This window comes from Babylonia areolata, chromosome 1, assembly GCF_041734735.1.
Source record: "Babylonia areolata isolate BAREFJ2019XMU chromosome 1, ASM4173473v1, whole genome shotgun sequence".
NCBI lineage: Eukaryota > Metazoa > Mollusca > Gastropoda > Neogastropoda > Buccinidae > Babylonia > Babylonia areolata.
In genome coordinates, this window is record NC_134876.1 from 19,770,872 (window position 1) to 19,782,983 (window position 12,112).

Below are 12,112 nucleotides of genomic sequence, written 5' to 3' on the forward strand. Positions count from 1 at the left end.
ATGTTCACTTTCTCTCAAAACAAAACACACACACAAACGTTCAACATCTGCATCCAAATTCTGGTATCTTGAAATTCAGGATACGTCCAGTCAAAAAAAAATTTTTTTTTTAAATACATGTCGCATAATTTGAAGGAGCAGGGATGGACATATATATACTCAATGCTAACAATCCTTTCAAACCAGACATTCATCCTTTCCAGGACAATCCACAACACTGCAATCCAACTAACTAACTAATGAGCAACCTCAAAATCCAAAGGCTAGAAGCCAGAGCCACACAGATTGAAACAAATGGCAAGAAAACAAAGATCCAGACAAATGAATCTGTGAGTGTGTCAAACACACACAAAAACCAACAGAAAAGACACACTGTGGCGCACTAGTGCACCACAACCAAGTCTGAGTCCACCTGAGAAACACGAAGAAAGACTGACACCTTTACTCCAGTCGTTTTGATTGCTGTCTTGTCAAGTCCAGCCCATGAGATAAAGCAACAGTCTGAGGCTTGTGCTCAGATAAAATCAAAAGTAAAACAAAACAGAATCATTAAAAAAAAAAAGAAAAAAAAACAACCCCAAAACAGGAAGAGAATGAAAATAAACAACCTCAGGGATAAAATTGTTAACAAACACTGTGATTGCTGCTAGGTGGGGAAAAAAAAAGTTGAGAATTCATAAGACACCGCCGCATCTTCACGAGCAATGCAAAATTAACTTCTCATGTTAAAATATGCGTACAAATAGTAACAGATAAAAGAGAAAATTAAAACTTTCAAAAAAAGAAAAGAAAAAAAAATTGCACACACACTGTCTGGAGCGAAAACCTCTTCAGTGCCGAGTGGGGGGAAGGGGGAGGGGGTGGGGGGTGGGGGGGATGAGGGGGGGGGGGGGGGGGGGAGAGGAGAACAGAGGGTACTGCTTCAGGTTTGCAGGATTCATCCACAGTTTCACTGCCTGTCTGTCCCTAAAAGCCCTTGAACGATGAAAACGACACGTTGTTATTATGCACACTCTGGCAGTACACGTGTTGAAAGACTTTTCACACAGTCTGAAGAGGTGGGGGGGAGGTGGGGAAGGGGGTTGGGGGGGGGGGGGTAAGGGCACAACACAACTGGGGCTCCACAGCAGCCAGCTGCTATACCTGTGTGTGCAGGTGTGAACTTGTGTGTGCTGTGTACATGCATGCACACAGAGCACAATATGCACATACACACACACATTTACCACAGCATGCATGCACAGACACGTACACATACACAACCAGAGTGCAATACATGAGCACACACATACACAGAGCACAATATGCACATGCACACACACACACACACACACAAACACACACATATATGCACACATACACACACACGCACATATGCACAAACACACACAGACACACACATCCCTGGCAACATGTGTGACCAACAGTTTCAGCTGCGCTTTGTGACCGGCGTGGAGTAGACAGAGACAAAGGTGTCCGTGCTCCCTGCTGCCAGCTTCACCTGTCAGGGACAGAGGAAGGATCAAAGGTAATAATGATAATGATGACGACGATGATACCAATAATAATGACAATATGATAATAACAATAATACTAATAACAACAATAACTATACTACTACTGCCATTTCAAAGGACGGGTCAAAGGTATTAATAATAAGATCAATCATCATCATGACAATAACAACTATAATAATACAAATATTTCAAAGGAAAGACCAAAGGTAATAATTATAATAATCATATTCAAAATCATAACAATAAGAACATCAATAGTACTACTACTACTAACAACAAAAACAGCAATAATAATGCTAATAGTAATACTAAAAATATTTCAAAAGAGAAGTCAAAGGCAATAATAATCATAATCACAATAATAAGAACATCAATAATAATAATGATAATAACCAAACAATTCCAACATCAACAACAATAATAATAATAATACCAACATTAACATTGACATCAACAACAACAACAACAATAACAACAATAACAACAACTATAACAATAATTATACCTGCTGAATCTTCTATGCAGACACAAAAGGAAGTGCTTTCAGACCAGTCATTCACATGCATACATGACAGATTGTGAGGGATGAAAGACTGAAAGTGAATTCCTGTCAACAGAAAGGTAGAGACAGCACAAGCCAGAAAGACAGAACATGAATTCCTGTCAACAGAAAGCTGAAGACAGTGTAGACCAGAAAGAGGAAACAGCAAGTGGGTTGGGGGTGGGATGGGGTTATTTTGGAAAGAGGTTTTCAAACTCGGACTTGAAAGATCTGATCGTTGATATTTGACAAAGCAAGAGAGGGAGATCGTTCAAGTACATGTGTACACACACACACACACACACGAAGACACACACAAAGACACACATTCACACACACATGCACACACATACATACACACAGAGACACACACACACATACAAACACACACACATACACACATACATCCTCCCACCCCCCACAGAGACAAACTGACCAGGTGAGGATGGAAAGCCATACAGCTGATGGTTCCTATCCGCTGACCCAGGAAGCCCTCGTGATAGCGGATGGTGCTGAGCGTGTCCCCGCTCTCATTGTACACGTTCAGCGACTGGCTCATCGTGCCACTGTCACCACACAGCACAGCAAACACTCATTGTACACGTTCAGCGACTGGCTCATCGTGCCACTGTCACCACACAGCACAGCAAACACTCATTGTACACATTCAGTGACTGGCTCATCGTGCCACTGTCACCACACAGCACAGCAAACACTCAGTGTACACGTTCAGTGACTGGCTCATTGTGCCACTGTCATCACAGCACAGCAAACACTCACTGTACACGTTCAGCGACTGGCTCATCGTGCCACTGTCACCACACAGCACAGCAAACACTCATTGTACACGTTCAGCAACTGGTTCATCTTGCCACTGTCATCACACAGCACAGCCAGACACTCAGTGTACACGTTCAGCGACTGGCTCATCGTGCCACTGTCACCACACAGCACAGCAGACACTCACTGTACACATTCAGTGACTCATTGTGCCACTGTCACCACACAGCACAGCAAACACTCAGTGTACACGTTCAGCGACTGGCTCATCGTGCCACTGTCACCACACAGCACAGCAGACACTCACTGTACACATTCAGTGACTCATTGTGCCACTGTCACCACACAGCACAGCAAACACTCATTGTACACATTCAGCGACTGGCTCATCGTGCCACTGTCACCACACAGCACAGCAAACACTCATTGTACACATTCAGCGACCGGCACATTGTGTTACCTTCACCACACAGCACAGCAAACACTCAGTGTACACATTCAGTGGCACAATGTGCCACTGTCACCACGCTGCACAGCCAACACTCAGTGTACACGTTCAGTGGCACATTGTGCCACTGTCACCACACTGCACAGCAAACACTCACTTTCCTTTTTCAACACTCTCTGCGGGATTAATCAAGGCAGTACACTCCACAGCTGAGTTCTATGGATCCATATCTACATCTTCAATAAGTGTTTGTGCATGCATTAATGTGTGTGTGTGTGTGTGTGTGTGCTCTTGTGTGCTTTGTGTCTGAATGACATGCTACTGCAAAGTGCTTTCCAGAGGTTTGAAAGAGCTATTTACAATTATAATCATTATTACTATTACATATACTATCAATTTCATTATTCTTATTGAAATATGGACTGTTAGATCCTATAGTCTTAAAAGGCCACAAGGTCAGTGAATTCATATCCACACACACACACACACAACACACACACACTCACACAGAATGTCAATCCGTCACTAAAATGACATACATGTGTACAACTATAAACATTTGCAAAGGCCACAACCAAACTGACAAAACCAGAACATCTGACACTTCAAAGCAAAAGAACAACACAGGACACTTTACCATGCGATCACGTCTGCCCTGGGATGCATGTCGACTGCGGTAAAGCCACGACAGTTGGTGTTGTGAACTCGCACAGACTCGGTGAAGCGTGGATCCCAAAACCTGAGGTCCCCCATTGCACTGCCCACACATTCAACACATCCATTCATCAGTCTATCACTGTTGTTCAGTTTAAACAGCATTTCATTTGAATATAACACCATACAAACTGTTGTGTATAGACCAGCCTGTCACAGAGGGCCATAAATGGCCTGAAGGCACTGTCAATACCAATCCTGTACAACCTAAAATAAAAAATTGTATTAAAAATGTTAAAACAAGAGAGGCAAGGCCTTCAAGACTCACTTGTGATACACTTAAAAAAAAAAAAAAATCTAATCGTTAAAATGTGTTCTGTATTTGTTATAATTAAAGCTTTGGGTTAAAAGAAAAAGAAAAAACAAATCCTAACGGCAGATTCGAACTCCGCATGTTCGGGTGAGAAGAAACTGTCTTATCCATTACACTATTGTGGCTCCTTAACTGACATTCAAAAATATAATACTTAAACATGCTTTTTTAAAGGGCGATAAATCGATTGCGGTATTTGCAGTGAGAACGCTGTTTAAATCATATTATTCTGGTGTATCTTGAGCATTCAAAAATCTTTAAGGACAATTAAAAATTCTTTTTTAAGTCCACGGTAAAGGAGACGTGGCTATCGCTGCAATCACACTGCAACATTTAGCCGTTTTCTCTGGATCTAGATAGATGTACAAGTTTCAGTTAGTTACACCCGGTTGACACAGTCGATTCAATTTCTCTTTTATGTTCATTCTAGTTTTATAGTTTTAAAGTTGATATGAAAATTGAATATTTTGTTAAACTAATAACACGTAGAGGCAAGTACAAGTACTTCTAAACGTCTTATGAAGTGAAAAGGACTTCATTTTGAGAAAAGACTGGAAATTTTTACGTTTCATCAATTCAAGGGTATTAACTCACATGGTTTATTATTTTTAACTGTGAATTCCGACTGATTCTGTGGATATTTTTATGGCAGTTTGGGGCATAATCCAGTAAGTGATGAGGCGTTCACAAATCTTTCTCTGAATAAATATTTAACGGTCTCCTTCTCCAACTTTCCATCACGTGTTATCGTGTATTGTCGATTGAATAATTATAGGATTGAAAGGGCAGGTCAACAACTTGAAACAAAATGGTGTCGTTCGCATTTGCGTTTGCAAAGAATATGAGCACGCGCTTTGAATGAGTATAAATATGTGTACGCAACTGATTTTTGCCCATGACCTTCAGGGCTCAGCCAATATATCTATAAAGTCCACTCATATTAATTTTAGCATTTTCCAAAAAAGACCACTTAGGCAAATGAACAAAGTGAAAGCCCTGTACACTGAGAGTAAAACACACAAGCTTTTTATGTACTGAGTACAAAAAGGAGGAGTTTGTATTATACTCCATGTTTGGTGTTAAATATACTTACCATGTCAAACTGATGCAAACTAGGCCTATTAAGATGAGAAAGATCAGTTTAAAGCAAATTAAGTCCCCTAGCATTAATTACAGATTAATTTCCCTTTTTCACTATCTGCACCAAAACGTTTGCAAAATAAATAAAACTTCCATGCTTAGCAAAAGAAGTTCCTGTTTGAACAAAAAATGATAAGATAATAATGACTGCTCTTGCTGTTGTGTCAGAATATCAGATGAAAGTGCCAAGTTTAGAGAATAAAAAATAAATAAATATAACAGTAAATGCAGATTGCATATAATTTGGCTTCTTTTAAAAAAATTTGTTCGTGCCCATCCTGGAGGTGCAATATTGTTTTAAACAAGATGACTGGAAAGAACTGAATTTTTCCTATTTCTATGCCTAATTTGGTGTCAACTGACAAAGTATTTGCAGAGAAAATGGCAATGTTAAAGTTTACCATGGACACACAGACACACACACACACACACGGACAACTGAATACCAGGTTAAAACATAGACTTACTTTGTTTACAGAAGTGAGTCAAAAAATCCTTAAAAAGAAAGAAAGGCATAAATACAGTAATATTCATGCATCCAAGCTAGGTTCTAGGCAAAGTTTTGTGGTGTAAAGTCTCCTCCAAAAAAATATAGTATCCAGTTTTAATGCAGATTCATGTGATACAACTTGTACGGAGGTCTGTTCTGTTCAGTTCAGCTTCTCAAGGAGGCATCACTGTGCTCGGACTAATCCATATACGCTGCACCAAATCTGAAAAGCAGATGCCTGACCAGCAGTGTAACCCAAAGCGCTTAGTCAGGCCTTGAGGTCTATATTTTGACATCACTTTCTCACGCAATGAGTGCTGAAGCCCTGAGATGACCAGTTGCAAAATACATTCCTCTGAGATCAAGATAAACACTGAGCAGAACAATATCAATGGCCAATTGTCACATGCACTGCTCATCAAGGGACAAAGCCAGCCACAAATGCTCAGCTAGTAATTTCTAACTCCACACAAATAATGATGATAGCAAAATTATTTAAAGTCATAGTCTAAATAATAATGATAATCATAACAAAAGTAATTATACAGTGCTGAATCTTGTATAAAGACAGTTCACAGTGCTTACACACCAGTCATTCACACACAATCATAGCTCTGATTCAGAAGAATGAAAGACAAAACCTTTTAATACATGTAAAGTACAAAGCTAGAGAAACTGCAGACTGGGCAGAGGAAAGAGGAGTTCGGGGTTATTCTGAGAAGAGGTAGGTTTCAAGACAATGGAGGAAGGTGGCAGAATGGTTAAGACGCTCAGCTGCCAATACAGAGAGTCCGTGAGGGTGTGGGTTCGAATCCCGCTCTCGCCCTTTCTCCCAAGTTTGACTGGAAAATCAAACTGAGCGTCTAGTCTTTCGGATGAGACGATAAACCGAGGTCCCGTGTGCAGCACGCACTTGGCGCACTGAAAAAGAACCCATGGCAACGAGAGTGTTGTCCTCTGGCGAAATTACGTAAAATGAAATCCACTTTCATAGGTACACAAATATGTAAGCATGCACTCAAGGCCTGACTAAGCGCGTTGGGTTATGCTGCTGGTCAGGCATCTGCTCAACAGATGTGGTGTAGCGTGTATGGATTTGTCCGAACGCAGTGACGCCTCCTTGAGAAAGTGAAACTGAAACTGAAACTTCAAGACCAGACTTGAAAGAGCTGAGTGCAGAGATCTTACAAAGTGAAAGAGGGAACTCATTGCTAGTGTAAGGTCCAGAGACAGAGAAAGAACTGTGGCTGACTGTGGAGTGTTTGAATCTGGGAATGTGAAACAGTGGATCTGCAGCTGATCATAGAGACTGAGATCGGGTGTGGAGGTGAAGGCAGTCACAGAGATGGGAAGGGGGCAGGTCACCCTGACACTTTACCTGGCACTGACAATTTTGCCCTCGCTGCCTCTCTGGAGGTGAACCTTGATCACACAGCTGGCGTGTTCTCGTAATGTCATCACTCGGCTGAAACACACCACCACATTTCTTTAGTCATTAACATTCAGCACCATGTTATGTTGTGACATGTTATTCAAGAGATTGTTGTTTTCAGTACATTTCTTTAAAGCTTTTTCTCTATTTTTTGCTAATATTTCTTTATCATATTTCTGGTTTTTTTTATTTTCCGTCAATGAAGAAATCCCCATACAGAGCACCTTAAAAAGAACAAAAAAAACAGAAAATTAAATGCTTCATGACTTGCATGCAACTACCCCCCCCCCCCCCCCCAAAACAATCCCCCCCCACCCCCATCCCTCCCCCACCCCCAAAAAATGTTCTTGTCACTATGGGTGTTGTTTCCCTACGCATCACCGAAGAGGTGTTGCAATCATTACTCCATTGCTACCAAATCTGTAGATTTTTTTTTCTTTTTTTTTTCAATTGTTTGTTGTTTTTTTAAACTTCTATAAGCAACACATCACACATTGATCACACCATTTCCTGTAAGTTCTTCAGGCTGGGGCACTGTCCAGGAGAGTTTCCCCTGAAAATCAGTGGGGTTCCAGGGGCTGCCTTAGGCCACTGGTAGAATCCAGGGGGGCTTAGCCGAAAACAAAATGACTGATTTTTAAGAGGTATGGGGGCCTCTCCTGAAGGCTAAAACAATAATTCACAGTTTCTTCTCTGATCCATACTCATCAATTTTTTTTCCTCTAAAAATTTTTTTCCCCTCTGAAATCAGCTGCTCTTCCGCTGAAAATAGCAAATCTGCTGAGAGTTCCCTAGCCTGGTTCTTGCCACAGTAGGTAGGGTGTGTGTGTGTGTGTGTGTGTGTGTGTGTGTGTGTGTGTGTTGTTGCCCTGAACCTCACCACTCAGTGGGCGCCAGCCTGCGGTCAAAGAGGCGCACGGTGCCGTCCCCACAGCCGGCGATGAGGAGGGAGCGTCCTGACATGTCGCTGATCAGGCTGGTGACACAGCTCTCCGCCCCCGTCGGGATGTCCTGCACACAGCATCACCAGTGATGCTTTCACACTGGGGTTCAACACTAACAAGGTGGTAGAATGGATAAGACGCTTGTACAGTGTCCCTGAAGGTCTGGGTTCAAATCCTGCTCTTGCCCTTTCTCCAAAGTTTGACTGGAAAATCAAACTGAGCATCTAGTCATTCAGATCAGACGATAAACTGAGGTCCCGTGTGCAGCAAACACTAAGCGCACTGAAAAAGAACCCATGGCAATGAAATTGTTGTCCTTTCCAAAATTTCTGTAAAAAGAAATCCACTCTGACAGGTACACAAATAAAAATGCATGCACTTGAGGCCTGACAAGTGCATTTGGTTATGCTGCTGTCAGGCATCTGCCTGCCAGATGTAGTGTAGCATATATGAATTGTTCCAAATGCAGTGACGCCTCCTTGAGACACTGAAACAGTAACCAGCACAAGCAGCAATAACAGCAGCAACATACACATGCTCTGGTACAGACACACATACTCTCACACACACATTCACTCCAAAGTTTCAAGTTTAATAAACATTTTACTCTTACCAGGGAGCATGGAAGATTTCAACAACATGGCCAACGAAAAAATGGTCAAAAAAAAGTTGTCAAACAAAATTAAAACACCATTTTCCAAAGCTATAAATTTGCTTAATTTCAACTGTACATAGTCACTACCATTTAGCAAATTGCAGAAACTGAAAACAGGTTTTGGAGCAACATACTTTTTTTTTTCTTTTTTTTTTTTTTGCAAATACTTTTTACATAATTCAGCAAATTTTGGACATTCCATAATTAAATGAAATTTGTCTCCAATGACTGGTGTTTCACACTTTGCAGATTTATAATTCATGTGGCATGCCACTTCATCTCCCCATTCCCGAGTCCAATCCATAACATGTGATAACTGCACCTGAATTTAAGGAAATCATGTTCATGCACACACACACACACACACACACACAAACATGCCCACAAACTCAAACACACACTCTCTCACACACATGAATACATACATGCACACATGTACACACACACTCTCATGCTCACTCACTCAAACTCACAGACATACACACTCACACACTCACAATCACACACACTAGACAGATATATATTCAACAGGGTTAAGTTTAAAACTATGCTCAACACCACCACCATGACAACCATCACCACCCACCCACATAAAAGAGCAGAAAAACAAAGGGAAAAAAAGAAAAATAAAGGGTGCAAGACTGACAAATGAAGCAATCGATCAATCTTGCACATATGCACATACACATACATACACAACACACACATATATTCTCATACACACAAAAACATATACTCTCACACCCACATAACACATTCACTCACATACAACCTCCCCCCCTCCCCGCCCCCACATACACACAAACACTATTTCTTGGCCACACAACACACACACACATATGCACGCACACACACAAGCACACACACATAATCTTACACCCACATAACATGTTCACTCAAATAAAAACACCCTACACATACACAAGCATACACCCTCCCCCCCCCACACACAAATCCCCCCCCCACTCCCCCACCTCCTCCCCCACACCCACATACCTGTTTTTTGGCCTCAGTGCGCATGTCCCACAGAGTGATGTTACGTACATCCCCAGAGCAGATCAGAGTGGCATTCTCCTGCTCCCAGTGCGTCACCAGGCCATACCCTGAATGACACACATTATAAAAAGACTGCTTCATTATCTCTAAAGAGAAATGGCTGATACATTTCCTGACAAAAATGTGAAAAAGATAATAGTAATAAATTAAAAAAATTATATAAAAAAAGAGGCATTTCAACTGCAAAACAACACAAAGTTTTACCATTCAATAAAATTACAACCTCATAAACAAATATATATTGCAGCACATGCTCCTACGCACATTCTAATCTATGTATCCAGAAAGAGCAAATTATCATGAAAATGAAATAATATCACTAATAATTCTAATAAATAATAAACAGCAAAGTTCCATTATGAAGATCCTCATGGGAGACCTGAATGCCAAGGTAGGCGCCGACAACACAAACAGAGAGCTCATCATGGGCAGACACGGCACTGGAGTACAGAATGAGAATGGAGAACTTTTCATAGAGTTCTGCACCTTCAATGAACTGGTCATTGGAGGCACCTTGTTTCCCCACAAGACCATCCATAAGACCACATGGGTTTCCCCTGACGGCAAGACCGAGAACCAGATCGACCACATCACCATCGGTCGTAAGTGGAGACGAAGCCTGCACGACGTCAGGGTAAAGCGCGGCGCAGACGCAGCATCGGATCACCACCTGGTTGTGGCAGCACTCAAAACCAAGCAGAAGGCCTACAACGACCAGGCTGCAAGACCATCGCACAAGTACAACGTGCACAGCTTGAAGGAGAAACCCAAAGCAGAAGAGTTCAAGATTGAATTGAGGAACAAGTTCAGTGTGCTTTCCCAACTCCCAGAGGACTCAATAGAAGAACATTGGCACAGCCTTCGAGAGACCTGGACAACAACTTGCAAGACAGTCCTGGGCAAGAAAACGAGGAAGCACAAAGAGTGGCTATCAACAGACACCTGGACACTCATCACTGAGAGGAAGCATTTGAAAGACCAGATCAACTGCACGCAAGATCAAGCTGAGAGACATGAGCTACAAGCACAGTACTGGGAGACGAACCGACAAGTAAAGCGAAGTGCGAGAAAAGATAAAAGAACCTACATCGAGGAACTGACAGCAGAAGCTGAGAGTGCAGCAGGTCAGCGGAACATGAAGCGCCTGTATGAGATCACCAGGACACTCTCCGGGAAAAACAGCAACCCAAGCCGGCCCGTCAAGGACAAAGACGGAAACACCATCCTTGGTGAAGAAAAGCAGAGAACAAGATGGGCGGAGCATTTCAAAGAAACGCTCAACCGACCAGCACCACCCGCCCCACCAGACATCCCGCCACCTACCAAGCTCCTCGCCATCAACACCAACCCTCCCAGCAAGACCGAGATCGTCAAGGCCATCAAGTCCCTCAAGTCAGGAAAGGCAGCCGGCCCAGATGGAATTCCACCTGAAGCTCTGAAGGCCGACATCCAGACTTCAACTGAGATGCTGCACCCTCTCCTTTGCAAGATCTGGGAACAGGAGCGAGTGCCAAAAGACTGGAAAAGAGGACATCTTGTAAAGCTGCCAAAGAAAGGGGACCTTTCATCCTGCAACAGCTGGCGGGGAATCATGCTGTTGTCTATTCCGGGCAAGGTACTGAGCAGAATCATTCTTGAGAGACTGAAGAACGCTTTGGACAAGACACTTCGGGACGAACAAGCAGGCTTCCGACAAGATCGCTCGTGCACGGATCACATCGCAACCATGCAGTCCCTGGAGTGGCAGACCCCCCTGTACACAGTCTTTGTCGACTTTCAAAAAGCTTTTGACAGTGTCGACCGAGATGTCATCTGGAGACTGATGTACCACTATGGATTTCCACCAAAGTTTGTAACTATCATCCAGCAAATGTACGAAGACGCCACCTGTCAAGTGATCCACGACGGGAAACTGACGGAACCTTTCAGTGTGCAAACCGGCGTCCGTCAGGGTTGTTTGCTCTCACCGACCATTTTCCTGATGGTGGTCGACTGGGTCATGAGGCAGTCTACAGCAGATCGGAGGACAGGCATCCAGTGGACTTTCACTAAACAGCTGGAGGACCTAGACTTCTCTCCCAC

At 42.6% G+C, this 12,112-nt stretch overlaps 1 protein-coding gene across 4 annotated transcripts in view; it reads right to left on the minus strand.

Annotated features, from left to right (window-relative positions):
- Positions 1 to 990: 990 nt before the first annotated feature.
- LOC143280515 (regulatory-associated protein of mTOR-like) overlaps positions 991 to 12,112 on the minus strand; it is a 57,041-nt gene continuing 45,919 nt past the window's right edge. For all 4 annotated transcript variants that reach the window (XM_076585220.1, XM_076585204.1, XM_076585211.1 and 1 more), the window contains 6 exons: positions 9,971 to 10,077; positions 8,256 to 8,386; positions 7,322 to 7,408; positions 3,924 to 4,043; positions 2,495 to 2,624; positions 991 to 1,501 (listed from right to left, as the gene is read on the minus strand). In XM_076585220.1, the coding sequence (XP_076441335.1) occupies positions 1,430 to 1,501; positions 2,495 to 2,624; positions 3,924 to 4,043; positions 7,322 to 7,408; positions 8,256 to 8,386; positions 9,971 to 10,077 (647 nt within the window). In that variant the 3' untranslated portion in view covers positions 991 to 1,429. The remainder of the gene's footprint in view (positions 1,502 to 2,494; positions 2,625 to 3,923; positions 4,044 to 7,321; positions 7,409 to 8,255; positions 8,387 to 9,970; positions 10,078 to 12,112) is intronic.